Source organism: Eriocheir sinensis, unplaced genomic scaffold, assembly GCF_024679095.1.
Source record: "Eriocheir sinensis breed Jianghai 21 unplaced genomic scaffold, ASM2467909v1 Scaffold50, whole genome shotgun sequence".
NCBI classification, from domain to species: domain Eukaryota; kingdom Metazoa; phylum Arthropoda; class Malacostraca; order Decapoda; family Varunidae; genus Eriocheir; species Eriocheir sinensis.
This window is the reverse complement of record NW_026111832.1, coordinates 597,501-616,686: the sequence shown is the minus strand read 5'-3', so window position 1 is coordinate 616,686 and position 19,186 is coordinate 597,501. Positions and strand designations below refer to the sequence as shown.

General features: G+C 38.8%; 2 protein-coding genes and 2 long non-coding RNA genes across 23 annotated transcripts in view; 2 read left to right on the top strand and 2 right to left on the bottom strand.

Annotated features, from left to right (window-relative positions):
- The window catches only part of LOC126992719 (nascent polypeptide-associated complex subunit alpha, muscle-specific form-like), a 29,109-nt gene extending 26,048 nt beyond the window's left edge, over positions 1–3,061 (top strand). The window contains exon 12 of the mRNA XM_050851529.1: positions 1,457–3,061. Coding sequence (XP_050707486.1) covers positions 1,457–1,605 — 149 coding nt within the window. The 3' untranslated portion in view covers positions 1,606–3,061. The remainder of the gene's footprint in view (positions 1–1,456) is intronic.
- A 10,417-nt stretch (positions 3,062–13,478) lies between these two features.
- Positions 13,479–17,640, bottom strand: LOC126992755 (carbohydrate sulfotransferase 11-like). Its single transcript, XM_050851567.1, has 4 exons — positions 17,165–17,640; positions 15,880–16,200; positions 14,549–14,816; positions 13,479–13,916 (listed from the first exon to the last, which is right to left on the bottom strand). Exons 1-4 carry the CDS (start codon positions 17,503–17,505, stop codon positions 13,728–13,730), a joined length of 1,119 nt encoding a protein of 372 aa, XP_050707524.1. The 5' UTR covers positions 17,506–17,640; the 3' UTR covers positions 13,479–13,727.
- Positions 17,641–17,735: 95 nt separating this feature from the next.
- Positions 17,736–19,186, top strand: part of LOC126992758 (uncharacterized) — a 3,000-nt gene continuing 1,549 nt past the window's right edge. For 10 of the 15 annotated variants that reach the window (XR_007747022.1, XR_007747014.1, XR_007747009.1 and 7 more), the window contains exons 1-2: positions 17,736–17,880; positions 18,046–19,186. The exon at positions 18,046–19,186 is cut by the window's right edge. This is a non-coding gene — a long non-coding RNA (uncharacterized LOC126992758). The other 5 variants (XR_007747019.1, XR_007747017.1, XR_007747020.1 and 2 more) reach the window with 5 other exon arrangements.
- The window catches only part of LOC126992756 (uncharacterized), a 3,048-nt gene continuing 1,655 nt past the window's right edge, over positions 17,794–19,186 (bottom strand). Inside the window, exons 3-5 of one of the 6 annotated variants that reach the window (XR_007747008.1) lie at positions 18,518–19,186; positions 18,256–18,347; positions 17,794–17,925 (exon numbers count right to left, since the gene is read on the bottom strand). The exon at positions 18,518–19,186 is cut by the window's right edge and continues 257 nt beyond it. This is a non-coding gene — a long non-coding RNA (uncharacterized LOC126992756). The other 5 variants (XR_007747007.1, XR_007747004.1, XR_007747003.1 and 2 more) reach the window with 5 other exon arrangements.

Here is a 19,186-nt window from a genome sequence, read left to right as displayed (position 1 = left end):
TGTCAGACAAATTTCCTTAAATAACTGGGCACAAAACAGCTGTGGCCCGGCCCGGCACTGCAAAGCCTGTGTTATAGAAAGTCACAGATTTTATCCTAAACAATGGCTCAATCGTACAATATATGTGTATAGCTTTTTATTGAATCAAATGTGTCCAGACTACTTCAGATTCACTCATTTAGAAGTACTTCCCAGATGAAAATAATACAGTTGTGTTTGGAATTAAAGTCTTGCAGTGTTAACATTCCCTACAGCATCAATGTGTTAATGCCCAAACCAGTGATTCTCAGAGTGTGCCCCGCCATTGTCTCCTTGATGTGCCGCCAAAATTTGGGTGGGATTTTGATTTGTGTCCATAATGTAATGAAACTATTGGAAATTGTAATTTATATTTATCAAGGGTGACTAACTTTATTTATTTTTATTTATATATATACAGCCGTCCCTCAAATAGTACCGTTTCCAATAGTTTGGTTTTGGTTTTATGTGGATTTTCTAAGAAGATTTTTATTTTATTCTTAACCAGGTGTTGGTAGCAGCCGGGATCATGTTTCTTAATGGTCCCTCCAAGCGAGAAAAATGAGAAAAAATCACCCCTCACACAAACCATTTCATAATACATATCAAAGCATTTGTGATCAGATTATGTATCATCTATTTTTTTGGGGGTTTATATCATGGCACAAATTTGGCCCGTCGCTGCTACATGGTAAAGCCACAAATTTGGCCCATCGCTGCTACACGGTAAAGCCACAAATTTGGCCCGTCACTGCTACACGGTAAAGCCACAAATTTGGCCCGTCGCTGCTACACTGTAAAGCCACAAATTTGGCCCGTCACTGCTACATGGTAAAGCCACAAATTTGGCCCATCGCTGCTACACGGTAAAGCCACAAATTTGGCCCGTCGCTGCTACACGGTAAAGCCACAAATTTGGCCCGTCGCTGCTACACGGTAAAGCCACAAATTTGGCCCGTCGCTGCTACACGGTAAAGCCACAAATTTGGCCCGTCGCTGCTACACGGTAAAGCCACAAATTTGACCCGTCGCTGCTACATGGTTAAGGGAAGAGTCTGCCTTGAAAATATGTAAATAATTCTCACGGTTAAATTTCTCGACAAGCAGGAAATTTTAAAATCCTAAAAGATCTTTGACAATCCGTATAAAACCAAAACCGAACTATTGGAAACTGTACTATTTGAGGGTAGACTGTATATATATGAAAGGGCAGGTGTGCGGCAAAAAATATTAGTTGTTTCTTAGTAAATACTTTGAAAACCACTGACCTGAGCCTAAAGGTCCCCAGGTCATATAGAGGGGCTTGTTGTTATATATTAAAAAAAAAAATTAGTGTTGTCCAAAGCCAACACAATATTTTTTTAGGCCTAGAATTGCGGATCTTATTTCGAAAACCTTACATGCTCACTCTCTCTCTCTCTCTCTCTCTCCCCGGTAGACATAGACCCCAGCCAGATCTTCCAGGCCTTCTTCGGCGGAGGCCACAGCGGCGGATACACCTTCAACCACGCCGGCGGAGGATTCCAACAGCAGCAGCAAGGCTTCCCCGGCGGATTCCCTGGCGGCTTCCACTTCCAGTTCGGCTAAGAGGGGTGTCAGGCGGAGACGGTGGAGCGGATGAGAGAGAGAGAATTGTGGATAAGAAAGAGAGAGATGAAAACTGAGAATAAAGTGGATGAATGTAAACAAAAAAAGGAAGGGAAAATATGGAAGACAATTTTGTGGTATGGAAGAAAGGAAAACGGAGGAGAGAGAGAAGATGGAGGTAAGAGAGAGAAAATGGGGAGAGAGAGAGAGGAGAAAGAAGGTAGTGAATAGAAATAAAAAGAGAAGAAAAAATGAAGAAAGTAGAAGACAAATTAAAGAAAAGAAGAAAATATAGTTAAGAGAATTAAAGAAAAGGAGGAAAAAATGAAGAAATCGATTTAATGAAGAAATTAGAAGACAAAGTGAAGAAAAAGAAGAAGAAAAGAAGAAAATTTAGTGAAGAAAATTAAGGAAAAGAAGAATAAAAGTGAATATTAGATTAAAGAGTTTAGTAATTAGAAGAAAAAGAGAGAGAGAGAGAGAGAGAGAGAGAGAGAGAGAGAGAGAGATATGTTTAAGAATAAGATAAAAAGAAAACAAGAAGAAAAAGTAGATTAGAAGTACATAAAAATAAAGACTCCATTTCTCTGTGTGCGTGTATGTACGTGTGTGCGCGTGTGCGTCTTAGAAACTCATGTACGTATAGCTATGTGTGTGTGTGTGTGTATGCGTCTGTCTGTGTGCGCGTGTGTGTGTTTGTGTGTGTGTGCGTGTGTACTTTTTTGCGCACATGAAAAAAAAAAACACTGGTCATTGCCTCTGTTTGTTTGTTCGTTTGTTTGTTTCACTCATGTCAGTCAGTCACCTCATTTTCACCTCTGACGCACACGCACACACACACACGCACACAGAAACGCACATGGATATATTTAAGTTGTGTGCGTGTTTTATGTGTTTTTTTTATTTTTTTATTTTTTTTATTTTTATTTTTTTTCATTAATGGGCAGTCTCTCTCTATCTCTCTCTCTCTCTCTCTCGATCTCTCGATCTCTCTCTCTCGATCTCTCTCTCTCGAAATACTTAACTTTTTTTTTCCTTTTTCTTTTTTTATTTCATTTTATTTATTTTCCTTTTTCTATTTTTTTTTTTTTTCTGCTCTTGTCATTCCGAGCATAAGAAGAGGAGGAGGAGGAGGAGGAGGAAGAGGAAGGAGGAGGAGGAGGAAGAGGAAGGGGAAGGAAGATAAATAACATACTTCATTTTCTATATCAACTTGTGTTTGTATTTTAATTATAAGTGTGTGTATGTATGTATGTATGTATTTTATGTATTTCATGTATGTAAGGTATGTATGTATGTCTGTGTATGTATATATGTCAGACCCTCCTTCCTTCCTTCCTTCCTTCCTTCTTTTCTTCCTTCCTTTTATTTAATTGTAAGGTATATGTGTGTGTGTGTGTGTGTGTGTGTGTGTGTTCATCAGATATGTGTACACATCAAATAAAGATAAATAAAGTGTATGTGTTTTTTTCAGTGTCCAGAGAGAGAGAGAGAGAGAGAGAGAGAGAAGGAACAATGGAATAGAAGGGAAGGGAAGGGAAGGGAAGAGAGAGAGAGAGAGAGAGAGAGAGAGAGAGAGAGAGAGAGAGAGAGAGAGAGAGAGAGAGAGCAACTGTATGGCCTTAAGTTAGCAATAAGAAGTAATTTTGCACGGTTTTCAAGGTACAAATTGAATCAAAATTTCCCGGATATATTTCATTTTGACAAGTGTAGTGACCGGGAGGCCTCCACAACTGCGATTTGTGTGTGTCTGCGATTTGTGTGTCTTTGGCAGACAAGTTAAGGAGTGAATTTGACAGTCGCTGGCCGCGGACTCGATCCCCGGCGCTGGCACAACCTTCTCCTGGCGCGGATTAATATGTGGGGTGTTTCGCGACGCGCGGGAGTCGCGTGGAGGCAGTGGAGTGTTTCGGGCAATGCACAAATACCTACGCAGGCTGATAGGTGAGTGGACGCGAGTCCAAGCCCAATTAAGTACTTTTGTAACGTACTGGTGCAGCTTCAGGTACTTTTTACTGATTCAGTCATAAGATTTTTTTCTGCAGCCCCGAGTCACCTGACGACCCCAGCAGCGTCACCTCAGCCCTGGCCCAGGGGAGTCTGGCCAGCAGGCCACCTGGGCCAGGCCTGGCACACACCCGTGTGGCCGCGTCAGCCCTCACCTCACCCTGGCAGGGCGGCAACACCACGCCACACACCACCAGGACATTTTGGGCTTGTACTCGAATGTACTCGAGCGAACTAAAAAAAGGTCGAGTATATACCATGGCCGGCGTCCGAGTACAATTAAGTAGCCTACTGATCGATGAGCTTTTGATCTCTAGCTAGTACAAATACAGTTAGCTACTAAGGGACTTTTGATTTTTGAAAAAAAAAATACAATTACGTGATGTTGTGTACTTAAGTACAAGTATTTGGAGCCAAACCTGAGAGGTGTGCGCGTGCGCGGGACAGTCAAAACATGGGGTGTGCGGGTAGGTCACTCACCCTCCATAACTTACCTTTTTTTGGTATGTTAACGCCATTATGCACCGCCGCGAAGCCTTCAGAAGTGTTTGTGAGGTGCTTGTGTGTGTTTGTGAACTGGGAGAAGGATAACTCAGACCCTGGACGCCATAGAAATCCGTAAAATATGAAGATGGTCAAGTGTTGGGTTGCCGCGGGATGTTCAAATGAAGAAGGAAGGAAGAAGAAATAAGAGAGAAGGAAGAGGAAGAAAAGAACGAGAACAGAAGAAAATAAATAGGAAAAAGTGAGGAGAATGAGAGAAGAGGATAATTCAAGAAGGGAAAAAGAAGGAAGGACAGAATTACAGGGAAAGAACGAGGAAGAGGAAGAAAATGAAGAGGGAAAAGGAAGGAGAATGAGAGAAGAGGAGAATTCAAGAAGGGAAAAGAAGGAAGGACAGAATTAGAAAGAAAGGAGGAAGAGGAAGAAAATGAAGAGGGAAAAGGAGGAGAATGAAAGAAGAGGAGAATTCAAGAAGGGAAAAAGAAGGAAGGACAAAATTAGAAAGGAAGAACGAGGAAGAGGAAGAAAATGAAGAGGGAAAAGGAAGGAGAATGAGAGAAGAGGAGAATTCAAGAAGGGAAAAAATGAAGGAAGGACAGAATTAGAAAGAAAGGAGGAAGAGGAAGAAAATGAATAGGGAAAAGGAAGGAGAATGAGAGAAAAGGAGAATTCAAGAAGGGAAAAAATGAAGGAAGGACAGAATTAGAAAGAAAGGAGGAAGAGGAAGAAAATGAATAGGGAAAAGGAAGGAGAATGAGAGAAGAGGAGAATTCAAGAAGGGAAAAAATGAAGGAAGGACAGAATTAGAAAGAAAGGAGGAAGAGGAAGAAAATGAAGAGGGAAAAGGAAGGAGAATGAGAGAAGAGGAGAATGAGAGAAGGGAAAAAGAAGGAAGGACAGAATTACAGGGGAAGAAGGAGGAAGAGGAAGAAAATGAATAGGAAAAAGGAAGGAGAATGAGAGAAGAGGAGAATTCAAGAAGGGAAAAAAGAAGGAAGGACAGAATTACAGGGAAAGAACGAGGAAGAGGAAGAAAATGAATAGGGAAAAGGAGGAGAATGAGAGAAGAGGAGAATTCAAGAAAGGAAAAAAGAAGGAAGGACAAAATTAGAAAGAAAGGAGGAAGAGGAAGAAAATGAATAGGGAAAAGGAAGGAGAATGAGAGAAGAGGAGAATTCAAGAAGGGAAAAAGAAGGAAGGACAGAATTAGAAAGAAAGGAGGAAGAGGAAGAAAATGAAGAGGGAAAAGGAAGGAGAATGAGAGAAGAGGAGAATTCAAGAAAGGAAAAAAGAAGGAAGGACAGAATTACAGGGAAAGAAGGAGGAAGAGGAAGAAAATGAATAGGGAAAAGGAAGGAGAATGAGAGAAGAGGAAAATTCAAGAAGGGAAAAAAGAAGGAAGGACAAAATTAGAAAGGAAGAACGAGGAGAAAAAGAATAAGTTATAAGGTCACAAAGGAAGGTCAACCAAGGCCTTTAGAAGAAGATAACGGTAAGGTCAAGACTATTTCGTTTTGTAGTTTTAATTCCTTTTTAAACTTATGACAGACAGAATAAACCTATGAACTGATAAAAGACTAAAACAAAAAAAGTATGACCTTTCTTGACCTCCCTGGCCAACACATTAACTATGGGAGCGCAGGGTTGGATTTAGTTAGGTACATATAATTAGGTCAGGTCAGGTCACGTTAGGTTAGGATAGACTGATTGGGTCATATATATATAGTTTTAGTTTAGTCAGGTCAAGTTAGGTCAGACATAGTTAGATTATATGTTAGATAGTTAGGTTAGGTCATGTTAAGATTAGTTTGGTTACATATAATTAGGTCAGGTCAGGTCAGGTTAGGTTAGGATAGACTGATTGGGTCATATATTTATAGGTTATAGTTTAGTCAGGTCAAGTTAGGTCAGACATAGTTAGATTATACGTTAGATAGTTAGGTTAGGTCATGTTAGGTTAAGATTAGTTTGGTTACATATAATTAGGTCAGGTCAGGTCAGGTTAGATTAGGATAGACTGATTGGGTCGTATATTTATAGGTTATAGTTTAGTCAGGTCAAGTTAGGTCAGACATAGTTAGATTAGGTATATGTTAGATAGTTAGGTCAGGTCATGTTAGGTTAAGATTAGTTTGGTTACATATAATTAGGTCAGGTCAGGTCAGGTTAGGTTAGGATAGACTGATTGGGTCATATATATATAGTTTATAGTTTAGTCAGGTCAAGTTAGGTCAGACATAGTTAGATTATATGTTAGATAGTTAGGTTAGGTCATGTTAGGTTAAGATTGGTTTTGTTACATATAATTAGGTCAGGTCAGGTTAGGTTAGGATAGACTGATTGGGTCATATATATATAGTTTATAGTTTAGTCAGGTCAAGTTAGGTCAGACATAGTTAGATTATATGTTAGATAGTTAGGTTAGGTCATGTTAGGTTAAGATTAGTTTGGTTACATATAATTAGGTCAGGTCAGGTTAGGTTAGGATAGACTGATTGGGTCATATATATATAGTTTATAGTTTAGTCAGGTCAAGTTAGGTTAGACATAGTTAGATTATATGTTAGATAGTTAGGTTAGGTCATGTTAGGTTAGAATTAGTTTGTTTAGATTAATTTAGCTTAATATATTTACTGGAAACATTATATTTTGAGACATTTAGTTTAATATATTCACTGGAAACATTATATTCTGAGGTTAATATAGAAAGGAAGGTAAATATCCAGAATAACACCCAATTTAAGACTCTCCCTGGCCCCCCCTTTTATTCCTTACCTTTTACACGGCTCAGGTTTGCTAAATAATTCCCTTCAATACTTTTTTCTTCTTTTCTTCATTTCCTTGTTCTTTGGTTTCTTTTTCTTCTTTTCTTCTTTCTCCTTATCCTCCTTTCTTCTTAATATTACAATCATTATTATAATCTTGTCGGATATTATCATCTTCACTAAAATGATAACCTAATCTAACCTAACTATATAACTAACACAAAAATATCTATGTGAGTTTGTGAATTAATTTGTATTAATATATAAAAAAAACCCATTATTATTATTAGTATATATTCAAATCCATTATAGTTATTAAATACATATATACAGTTCATTATAATTATTTCTCTATATATATCATTTAATTTTCTTCTTCCTCGGCCTTTTCTTCTTCTTATTTTTTATTTATTTATTGTTATATATATATTAGGTACTATCTCCCTTAAGTAACCTGATCTAACCTGAACTAACTATATAACTAACACAAAAATATCTATGTGAGTTTGTGAATTAGTTTGTATTAATATATAAAAAAAACATTATTATTATTAGTATATATTCAAATCAATTATAGTTATTAAATACATATATACAGTTCATTATAATTATTTTTCTATATATATATTATTTAATTTTCTTCTTCCTCGGCCTTTTCTTCTTCTTATTTTTTATTTATTTATTGTTATATATATTAGGTACTATCTCCGTTAATACAGTAACCTAACCTAACCTGAACTAACTATATAACTAACACAAAAATATCTATGTGAGTTTGTGAATTAGTTTGTATTAATATAAAAAAAAAACATTATTAGTATATTCAAATTCATTATAGTTATTAAATACATATATACAGTTCATTATAATTATTTCTCTCTATATATATTATTTAATTTTCTTCTTCCTCTGCTTTTTCTTATTATTATTATATATTTATTTATTTATTGTTATATATATTAGGTACTATCTCCGTCAATACAGTAACCTAATCTAACCTAACTAACTATATAACTAACACAAAAATATCTATGTGAGTTTGTGAATTAATTTGTATTAATATAAAAAAAAACATTATTATTATTAGTATATATTCAAATTCATTATTGTTATCAAATACATGTATACAGTTCATTATAATTATTTCTCTATATATATTATTTAATTTTCTTCTTCCTCTGCTTTTTCTTCTTCTTATTTTTTATTTATTTATTGTTATATATATTAGGTACTTTCTCCCTTAAGTAACCTAACCTAACCTGAACTAACTATATAACTAACACAAAAATATCTATGTGAGTTTGTGAATTAGTTTGTATTAATATAGAAAAAAACAACATTATTATTATTAGTATATATTCAAATCCATTATAGTTATTAAATACATATATACAGTTCATTATAATTATTTCTCTATATATATTATTTAATTTTCTTCTTCCTCTGCTTTTTATTATTATTATTATATATTGATTTATTTATTGTTATATATATTAGGTACTATCTCCGTTAATACAGTAACCTAACCTAACCTGAACTAACTATATAACTAACACAAAAATATCTATGTGAGTTTGTGAATTAGTTTGTATTAATATATAAAAAAAACATTATTATTAGTATATATTCAAATCCATTATAGTTATCAAATACATATATACAGTTCACTATTGTTATTTCTCTATATATTATTATGACTTTCCTTTCCTTCTATTCATCAAAGTCATATTTTCATCCTTAATTATCCTATTCTCTTCTTTATCATCCTCTTTATCTTATTCTCCCATTTATCTTTCTCTCACAAGGCTATTAAAAATTCTTATATATTATCTTTTTATTTATATTATACATTACTGGGATACATTGGTTTATATACATCAATGAATATAGATTAATTTTGGTGGTAGTAGTAGTTGTAGTAGTAGTAGTAGTAGTAGTAGTAGTAGTAGTAGAACTTGTATTAGTCGTACGTTAAAAATCATCTCTAGTTCCAATATAAATAAAGAAATAAATGGAAAAAAACTAACTAATTCACTAACTAAATAAATGGACAAAGATGAAATAGATAAAAATAGATAAAGATAGAAACAGATATAAATAAGTAATGATATAATTTTGACGGATGAGGAAGTAGACATGATATTTAACCCCTTGACTAATGAGCACAGAACCTTCCTTAAATTAATACCCAGGTGACAGGTAGACTTAACAAACTATCCAGGTGAACAGGTGAACTTAATGAGCTATCCAGGTGAACAGGTGAACTTAACAGGAGAGGTTAATGAAGACAGTAATTAATTAAGATATCCAGGTGTTCATTCACTTAACGAGGTCTCAGGTGTGCAGGCATTTAGCGAGAGTCTGGCAGCGCATAACATAGTGAACTCTGGACTCAGAGCTACCTATTTCTTTGACCTGACACAAACAGGTGACCCTGAATCCAGCGTAACACCATGATTAGAAGTGGTGTTGAAGGTGGTGGTGGTGTTGAAGGTGGTGGTGGTGGAGGTGGGGGAGTTGTTTTTTTCTGGTTTTTCTTTTCCTCCTCTTTTTTTCCTTCTTCTTCTTGGTGGTGGTGATGAAGTTGGTGGTGTTGAAGGTGGTGTTGGTAGTGGTGATTTCTTCTTTTTCTTCTTTTTTTCTTCCTCTTCTTATAATTTTCCGGTGTTGGTGTTGGTGGTGATGAGGTGGTGATGACATTGTTTTTTTTATTGTTTTCTCTCCTCTATTTGTTTTGGATGCAGTGGTGATGATTGAGTTGTTAGTGGTGGTGGTGATGAGGCTTGGTGTTGAACTGGTGGTGATGAACTTGAGGTGGTGATGGAAATAGCGAAGATATGGTGTTGAATCTACTTATTGTTTGTTTATTCTTTTGTTTTGGTGGTGATATGTTACAGTTGTGGTGACTTGTTAGTGGTGATGAGGCTGGTGGTGATGAACTTGAGGTGGTGATGGAAATAGCGAAGATATGGTGTTGAATCTACTTATTGTTTGTTTATTCTTTTGTTTTGGTGGTGATATATTACAATTGTGGTGACTTGTTAGTGGTGATGAGGCTGGTGGTGATGAACTTGAGGTGGTGATGGAAATTGTTGAATCTACTTATTGTTTGTTTATTCTTTTGTTTTGGTGGTGATATATTACAATTGTGGTGACTTGTTAGTGGTGATGAGGCTGCTTGGTGTTGAACTGGTGGTGATGAACTTGAGGTGGTGATGACAATAGCGAAGATATGGTGTTGAATCTACTTATTGTTTGTTTATTCTTTTGTTTTGGTGGTGATATATTACAATTGTGGTGAGTTTTTAGTGGTGATGAGGCTGGTGGTGATGAACTGGTGGTGATGAACTTGAGGTGGTGATGGAAATAGCGAAGATATGGTGTTGAATCTACTTATTGTTTGTTTATTTGCTTTCTTTTTTGTTGTTTTGTTTTGGTGGTGATGAAATGGTGATGAAAATGGTGATGAATGGATTTGATTCTCATTTGTTTTCTTTCCTTTTTTTCTTTATTTCTTTATTTTTTTGGTGGTGATGATATAGTGGTGTTGAAGGTGGTGATGAAGGTGGTGGTGGTGGTGGTGGTGTTGTCCTCTCTCTCTCTCTCTCTCTCTCTCTCTCTCTCTCTCTCTCTCTCTCTCTCTCTCTCTCTCTCTCTCTCTCTCTCTCTCTCTCTCTCTCTCTCTCTCTCTCTCTCTCTCTCTCTCTCTCTCTCTCTCATTTTCTTTGTTTTCTTCTTTCTCTTCTTTTCTTTCTTTCTTTATCACATTTTCTTTCTTTTTTCTTTATCTTTATTTTCTCTATCTATTTCTTTTTCTCTTTCTCTTTATCTTATCTTAATTTTTCCTCCTTTATTCTTTTTTTCTCTCTAATATTCACTTTCACTATCTTTAATATTTTCCCACCACTTTCTCTCTTTCATTCTTTCTCTCTTTCTCTCTTTCTTTATTTTGTTTTCCTTTCATTCCCTTTCTTTCTTTCTTTCTTTCTTTCTTTCTTTCTTATTTTCTTTATTCAAGGGTTCACAAATTCATTTTCTCAAGTAGTAGTAGTAGTAGTAGTAGTAGTAGTAGTAGTAGTAGTAGTAACAATATACATATATACACACACACACACACACACACACACACATATATACACACATACATACACACATACATAAATACATACATACATACATAGGCTACATACATGAGGACACACACACACACACACACACACACACACATATACACACATACATACATACATGAGGTGATATACACACACACACACACACACACACACACACACACACACACACACACACACACATGATTGATTTCAAGTACACACACACACACACACACACACACACACACACACACACACACACACACACACACACACACATAATTACACACACAATTACACAGCGGTTCCACGTACACACTCACGTACACACACATGAAAAAACGTACATAAACACACATAACACTGTCCATAACATTTAATTCACCTCAATGGTTGTAGTAGTATTTGTAGTAGTAGTAGTAGTAGTAGTAGTAGTAGTAGTTGCACTTTTCACTTAAATCACTTCAAAATCACTCACTTTTTCCTTCCTCTTCTCCCACTCTTCTCCTCCTCTTCTTCCTCCTCCTCCTCCTCCTTCTTCTTCTTCTCTCTCTTATCTCTCTTTCGCAATAGGACACAACACACACACTCTCTCTCTCTCTCTCTTTCTCTCTCTCACTCTCTCTCTTTCTCTTCGTGTGACTTTGGGAGAGAGAGAAAGAGAGAGAGACAGAGATAGAGACTTGGAGAGAGAAAGAGAGCGAGAGAGAGGGAGAGAGAGACGGAGAGTGCATTGGGGTAGGAGGGGGAGAGAGGGAGAATCATTTATAATCCCAAATTTCACCCTTTTCCACCCTTATTTCACCCTTGTTCACCCTTTATAAACACACATGAACCTTTTATCTTTAATTTCACACCAAAAAAACGAAAATCGGTCGACGCGAACTCCTAAAATAAGCGAAAAAGTTAAAAAATCATCGTACAGTTGAAACCCTAAGTTGCCATGTTGTGGGTCGTGACGTCATCGCTTACGTCATCACCGCCGGGGTAAACTCGGCCGCTGATTGGCTGACGCGGAGAGCCGTGGAGGGAGTTCGTGAAAAGCTGCACGTACGCCCTCAGTATGCCTTGGACGCTCAGGGGGGGTGCATGTCGTCCGCGCAGCCTCCTCCTCCTCTCTCGCGCATGAATTTTCGTCTACTCCTTCGTCTCCTTTATCAATTATCCCTATTCCCCATCTTTATTATTTTTTCCTCTCTTCCTCCTTTATCATCTTCTATTAGTTCTTCCTTTTCTTTATCGATATTCTGTCTTATTCCTGTTTATTTGTATTTTTTCTTCCTCTTTTTTCTTTATTATTCTCGTTTTCTATTCTACCTATGATTGTTTTTCCTCTTCCTCTTTATCTCCTTTTATTGCTTATTCCTTTCTTTATTGCTGTTTAGTCTTATTCCTGTTTATTTGTCATTCAATATTCTTCCTCCTCTCTCTCTCTCTCTCTCTCTCTCTCTCTCTCTCTCTCTCTCTCTCTCTCTCTCCATTCTTTATTTTCCCTCCTCCTCTTTCTTTCCTTCCCTCCTTCTCCTCCTCCTCCTCCTCCTTCCTTCCCTTCTCCTCCTCCTCCTCATCCTCCTCCTTCCTTCCCTTCTCCTCCTCCTCCTCCTCCTTCCTTCAGTCCCTCCTCCTCCTCCTCCTCCTCTTTCCTTCCTCCCGTTCTCCTTCTCCTCTCTCTTTCCTTCTTCCTAACATATATACTTTTTCCTCCTCCTCCTCTTCCTTCCTTCGATCCCTCCTCCTCCTCCTCTTTCCTTCCTCCTATTCTTCTCCTCTTTCTCTCCTTCTTCCTAACATGACATATACCTCCTCCTCCTCCTCCTCCTCTTCCTTCAGTCCCTCCTCCTCCTCCTCCTCTTCCTTTAGTCTCTCCTCCTCCTCCTCCTCTTCCTTTAGCTCTCCTCCTCCTCCTCCTCCTCTTCCTTCAGTCTCTCCTCCTCCTTCTTCTGATAGTTTACTTGAGTCTCCCTTCAAAATTTCCCGTTTTCTTTGGTCTTATTTTCTTTATTTTCTGTTTATTAATGTTATTTTGTGATTTGTAGTTGAGAAATCGGTACTTTTTTTCATTTTCTTGTTTATTTATATTTTTTTCTTCCATTTTTCTTCTTTAAATTTCTTCCTTTTCTTTCTTTCTTATTTTTCCTCCTCTCTCTCTTCTTCTTCCTCATTCTATAATACTCTTTCTCCTCCTTCTTCCTCTTTATTCTTCCTCTTCTTTCTTCTTTCTCTCATGATTTTTCTTCCTCCTCCTCTTCTTCTTTATTCCTCCTCCTCCTCCTCCTCCTTTTTCTCTTTTCATTATTTATTTCTTTTTCCTTCTCGTCTTTCTTTTCTTTTCTTCTTCTTCCTTCTCTTTTCCATTCCATTCTTCCTCCTCCTCCTCCTCCTCCTCCTCATTAAAACACAAAAAAAATTATCTCTATATACATTTATTTATAAGAAAACACAGCCATGGAAATTATATATATACCAATTATTATTATTATTATTATTATTATTATTATTATTATTATACGTATGCCGTTAGTAGTAATAGTAGTAGTAGGAGTAGTAGGAATAGTAGTAGTAGAAGTAGTAGTAGTAGTAGTAGTAGTAGTAGTAGTAAACGTATGTCAAAATTAGTCTAAGTATTTATAAAAGTTGACGAAAACAAATTTAAGTTAACAAAAACCTAAGTTACAATAGAAGCCCGACACCATCACCACCATCACCACTATCACCACCATCATCACCACCACCATCACACCACCAGGTCCAAATAAGGCCTTTCCGAGTACCCGAAGAGCCAGAAGTCGGGCAGGTACATTTTGACGAGGCCCAGAAGCTGCCCAGGTGAGAGTTGCCCATAGTAACTTGCCACAATTGAAGTATAGTTTGCATGGGAGCTGTGCATTACCTTAGGGGACACCACCTCTGATAACCCCTGTACCTGTGTGGGAGAGAGAGAGAGAGAGAGAGAGAGAGGAGGAGGAGGAGGAGGAGGAGGAGGAGGAGGAGAGGTAGATAATGAAGGAAAATGAGAATGAGGAGAGAAAAGGAAAAATTAATAAGAGAGAGAGAGAGAGAGAGAGAGAGAGAGAGAGAGAGAGAGAGAGAGAGAGAGAGAGGAGGAGGAGAGGAGGAGAGGAGAAGGAAAATGAGAATGAGGAGAGAGAGAGAGAGAGAGGAGAGAGAGAGGAAGGATAATGAGAGAGGAGGAGGAGATAATGAGAGAAAAGGAGAATGAGGAGAGAGAGAGAGAGAGAGAGAAGGAAGGAAAAATATTAATTGTGAGAGAAGAAGAGGAGGAAGAGGAACAAAGAGAAGGCAGGAAGAGGAGAGAAAGAGAGGAGGAAGAAGAAATAGAAGAGGAGGAGGAGGAGGAGGAGGGAGAAGAATGAAATTGATGTGAAAGAAAGATCAAGAGAGAGAGAGAGAGAGAGATTTTGTTAGTTTGTTAGTAAGTTTGTCTATCTATCAATCCATCTATCTATCTATCTATCTAAATACATTTCACAATTCTTTTTAATTTCTACTTTTAATGTGTCTTCCTCCTCTTCCTCCTCCTCCTCCTCCTCTTACCTTCTTCAACAAGTAAGCCTCATCCCTCTGCAGGCTTTCAAATCGTAACACCAGGTCGAAGTGGGCCGCGCAAGGGGAGCAGAATTTATAGTAGGGGGCCCAGTGCTCATTCTGCTCCCCCCCCTTCTCCTCCTCCTCCAGTATGTAGTCAACGAACTGGGGAAAGGTGGGGTGACAGGTTGGGGAGGAGGGGGAATGGAGGAGGTGTTGAAATAGGGTGTTTCCTTTCCCTCCTCTGTGTTCGTGGGTCATTTTGCAGCGGAGTGAACTGTTGGGGATGGGGGTTGGTTGATTTTGTTGGGATTGATTGGGATTGGGTTATTTGGGTTGGAGGGGGGTGGGATAGAAAGAGAGGAGAAAGTTTTGGGGGATTGGCTGGGGAAGGTGGGGATTGGGGTTGGTTGGGGAAGTTGGGGATTAGTTGGGTTGGGGGGGGATTAGGAGGTGTGGGTGTGGGGTGTTGGTGAGGATAGAAAAAGGATATGTTTGGAGAAAGGGGATTGGTTGGGGAAGTTGGGGATTAGTTAGGGAAGGTGGGGATTGGGGTTGGTTGGGGAAGGTGGGGATTGGGTGTTGTGGGTCTTGGGGAGTGAGATAGAGGAAGAAAGTATATGTTTGGGGAGAGGGGATTGGTTGGGGAATTTGGGGATTAGTTAGGGAAGGTGGGGATTGGGGTTGGTTGGGGGATTTGGGGATTAGTTGGGGAAGGTGGGGATTGGGGTTAGTTGGGTTGAATGGGGAGTGAGATAGAGAAGGAAAGGATATGTTTGGGGAGAGGGGATTGGTTGGGGAATTTGGGGATTAGTTAGGGAAGGTGGGGATTAAGGTTTGGGAATTTGGGGATTAGTTGGGGAAGGTTGGGATTGGGGTTAGTTGGGTTTAATGGGGAGTGAGATGGAGAAGGAAAGGATATGTTTGGGTAGAGGGGATTGGTTGGGGATTAAGGTTTGGGAATTTGGGGATTAGTTGGGGAAGGTGGGGATTGGGGTTGGTTGGGTTTAATGGGGAGTGAGATAGAGGAAAAAAAGGATATGTTTGGGGAGAGGGGATTGGGTGGGGAAGAGTTGGGGATTTGTGTTGGGGAAGAAGGGGGTTAATTGGGGATGGGATGGGATGGGGAGTGAAAGAAAGGACATGGTTGGGGAGATGAGGTTGTTTGGGGATTGGTTGGGGAAGAAGGGGATTTGGAAAGTGGATTGGGGAATCATTCCACATCCTTGTAATCCCAAGCTCTTTCTCTTCTCTCTAATTTTCATCCTTACCTTTCCCCAACCATCCCCAACTTTCCCCACCCTTCCCCAATCCCCAAATCCCCAAATCCCCACACTTACCTATAATACGGGATCACTCGCTCAATCTTATCACGATACGCCGACAGCAACCTTTGGAACGGTTCTCGCACAATGATGAAACTCAGGTAGCCTTCCCCAGTCCCCACGCCTTCCCCAGCCTCCCCAACGCCTTCCCCGCCGCTCCCCAGGTAGCTTAGGAGTTCCTCTGGGGATGGCCGGGAGTAGAGCTGTCTGGCGGCCTCCACGGGGGAAGTTTTGAGGTTCTGAAGTTCGTGAGGTGATTTCCCGCCCATGCGAAGGTAGTTGTACATCCAGGTTGAAGAAGCCGATTTGAAGATGTTGCACCATACGAGTTTGTACCTTGGGGGAGAGAGAGAGAGAGGTGAGGAGGAGGAGGAGGAGGAGGAAGGGGAGGGAGAGAAGGGAGGTAACGGAGATAGGGGTAGAAAGCATCTTCACTCTTTCATCCTTGTCTCGTCCAAATCCCTGATCCAAGAGTTAACCAGCATCTTCACTCTTTCATCCCTGTGCTGTCCAATTCCCTTCTGCAAGAGTTAACCAGCATCTTCACTCTTTCATCCCTGTGCTGTCCAATTCCCTTATGCAAGAGTTAACCAGCATCTTCACTCTTTCATCCTTGTCTCGTCCAAATCCCTGATCCAAGAGTTAACCAGCATCTTCACTCTTTCATCCCTGTGCTGTCCAATTCCCTTATGCAAGAGTTAACCAGCATCTTCACTCTTTCATCCCTGTGCTGTCCAACTCCCTGATCCAAGAGTTAACCAGCATCTTCACTCTTTCATCCCTGTGCTGTCCAACTACCTGATGCAAGAGTTAACCAGCATCTTCACTCTTTCATCCCTGTGCTGTCCAACTCCCTGATCCAAGAGTTAACCAGCATCTTCACTCTTTCATTCCTGTGCTGTCCAATTCCCTGATGCAAGAGTTAACCAGCATCTTCACTCTTTCATTCCTGTGCTGTCCAATTCCCTTATGCAAGAGTTAACCAGCATCTTCACTCTTTCATTCCTGTGCTGTCCAATTCCCTTATGCAAGAGTTAACCAACATCTTCACTCTTTCATTCCTGTGCTGTCCAAATCCCTGATGCAAGAGTTAACCAGCATCTTCACTCTTTCATCCCTGTGCTGTCCAAATCCCTTATGCAAGAGTTAACCAGCATCTTCACTCTTTCATCCCTGTGCTGTCCAAATCCCTGATGCAAGAGTTAACCAGCATATTCACTTTCACTACTACTACTACTACTACTACTACTACTACTACTACTACTTCTACTACTACTTCTACTACTACTTATTTACTTACTTTTTACTTATAAGGAATTCTTTGCTGTTTATCTCCCTCTTTCTCTCCTCCTCCTTCATAATCTCTCGACATCTTTCCTCCATCCTCCTCTTCCTCCTCCTCATCTCTTCCTCCATCTCCTCCATGTTAATATTGGAGGGAGAATATACCTCCATCTCGTCGACCCAAAAGTCTCTCCGAATTATTTTTTTTCCTCCTTCTCCTCCATTTTTCGTTTCCTCCTTTTTCTCTTTTTTCTCCATTATCTTCTTCTCCTCCTCCTCCTTCTTCTTCTTCTTCTCCTCTTCCATCTTCCTCTTCTCCTCCTCCGTTAGTTCGTTTCTTCCTTCCTCTTCCTTCATCTTCCTCTTATCCAGTGGCTCCTCCTCCTCCTCCTCCTCCACCTCCTTCTCTTCTTCTCTCTTCCACCTCTCTTCTTCTTCTTTAATTATGTCTCTTCTTCCTTTTATTGTGTTTGTTTCCTGTTCGTGTGTGTGTGTGTGTGTGTGTGTGTGTGTTTGGGGTAGAAAGAGAAAGTATTTTAGTAGTAAACACACACACACACACACACACACACACACACACACACACACACACACACACATAACTTATGGTATAAATCAACACAGAATGACCTCACTTTGTTGTATGGAAAGTCTCATTAGTAAGGAAGCATATTTGAATTTTCTGAGTCAAGACCAATAGTGACTGTTTGGGGTTTTGTTAGGTTAGGTTAGGTTAGGTTAAGTTTAGGGTATCTTCAAACACATGACAGCCAGCACCTTATGGTATAAATCAACACAGAATAACCTCACTTTGTTGTATAGAAAGTCTCATTAGTAAGGAAGCATATTTGAATTTTCTGAGTCAAGACCTATAGTGACTGTTTGGGGTTTTGTTAGGTTAAGTTTAGGGTATCTTCAAACACATGATAGCCAGCACCTTATGGTATAAATCAACAAAGCATGACCTCACTTTGTTGTATGGAAAGTCTCATTAGTAAGGAAGCATATTTGAATTTTCTTAGTCAAGACCTATAGTGACTGTTTGGGGTTTTGTTAGGTTAGGTTAGGTTAAGTTTAGGGTATCTTCAAACACATGATAGCCAGCACCTTATGGTATAAATCAACACAGAATGACCTCACTTTGTTGTATAGAAAGTCTCATTAGTAAGGAAGCATATTTGAATTTTCTGAGTCAAGACCTATAGTGACTGTTTGGGGTTTTGTTAGGTTAGGTTAGGTTAAGTTTAGGGTATCTTCAAACACATGATAGCCAGCACCTTATGGTATAAATCAACACAGAATAACCTCACTTTGTTGTGTTGAAAGTCTCATTAGTAAGGAAGCATATTTGATTTTTCTGAGTCAAGACCTATTGTGACTGTTTGTGGTTTTGTTAGGTTAGGTTAAGTTTAGGGTATCTTCAAACACATGATAGCCAGCACCTTATGGTTTAAATCAACACAGAATGACCTCACTTTGTTGTATGGAAAGTCTCATTAGTGAGGAAACATGTATGGATTTTCTGAGTCAAGACCTATAGTGACTGTTTGGGGTTTTGTTAGGTTAGGTTAGGTTAAGTTTAGGGTATCTTCAAACACATGATAGCCAGCACCTTATGGTATAAATCAACACAGAATGACCTCACTTTGTTGTATAGAAAGTCTCATTAGTAAGGAAGCATATTTGAATTTTCTGAGTCAAGACCTATAGTGACTGTTTGGGGTTTTGTTAGGTTAGGTTAAGTTTAGGGTATCTTCAAACACATGATAGCCAGCACCTTATGGTATAAATCAACAAAGCATGACCTCACTTTGTTGTATAGAAAGTCTCATTAGTATGGAAACATATTTGAATTTTCTGAGTCAAGACCTATAGTGACTGTTTGGGGTTTTGTTAGGTTAAGTTTAGGGTATCTTCAAACACATGATAGCCAGCACCTTATGGTATAAATCAACACAGAATGACCTCACTTTGTTGTATAGAAAGTCTCATTAGTAAGGAAGCATATTTGAATTTTCTGAGTCAAGGCCTATAGTAA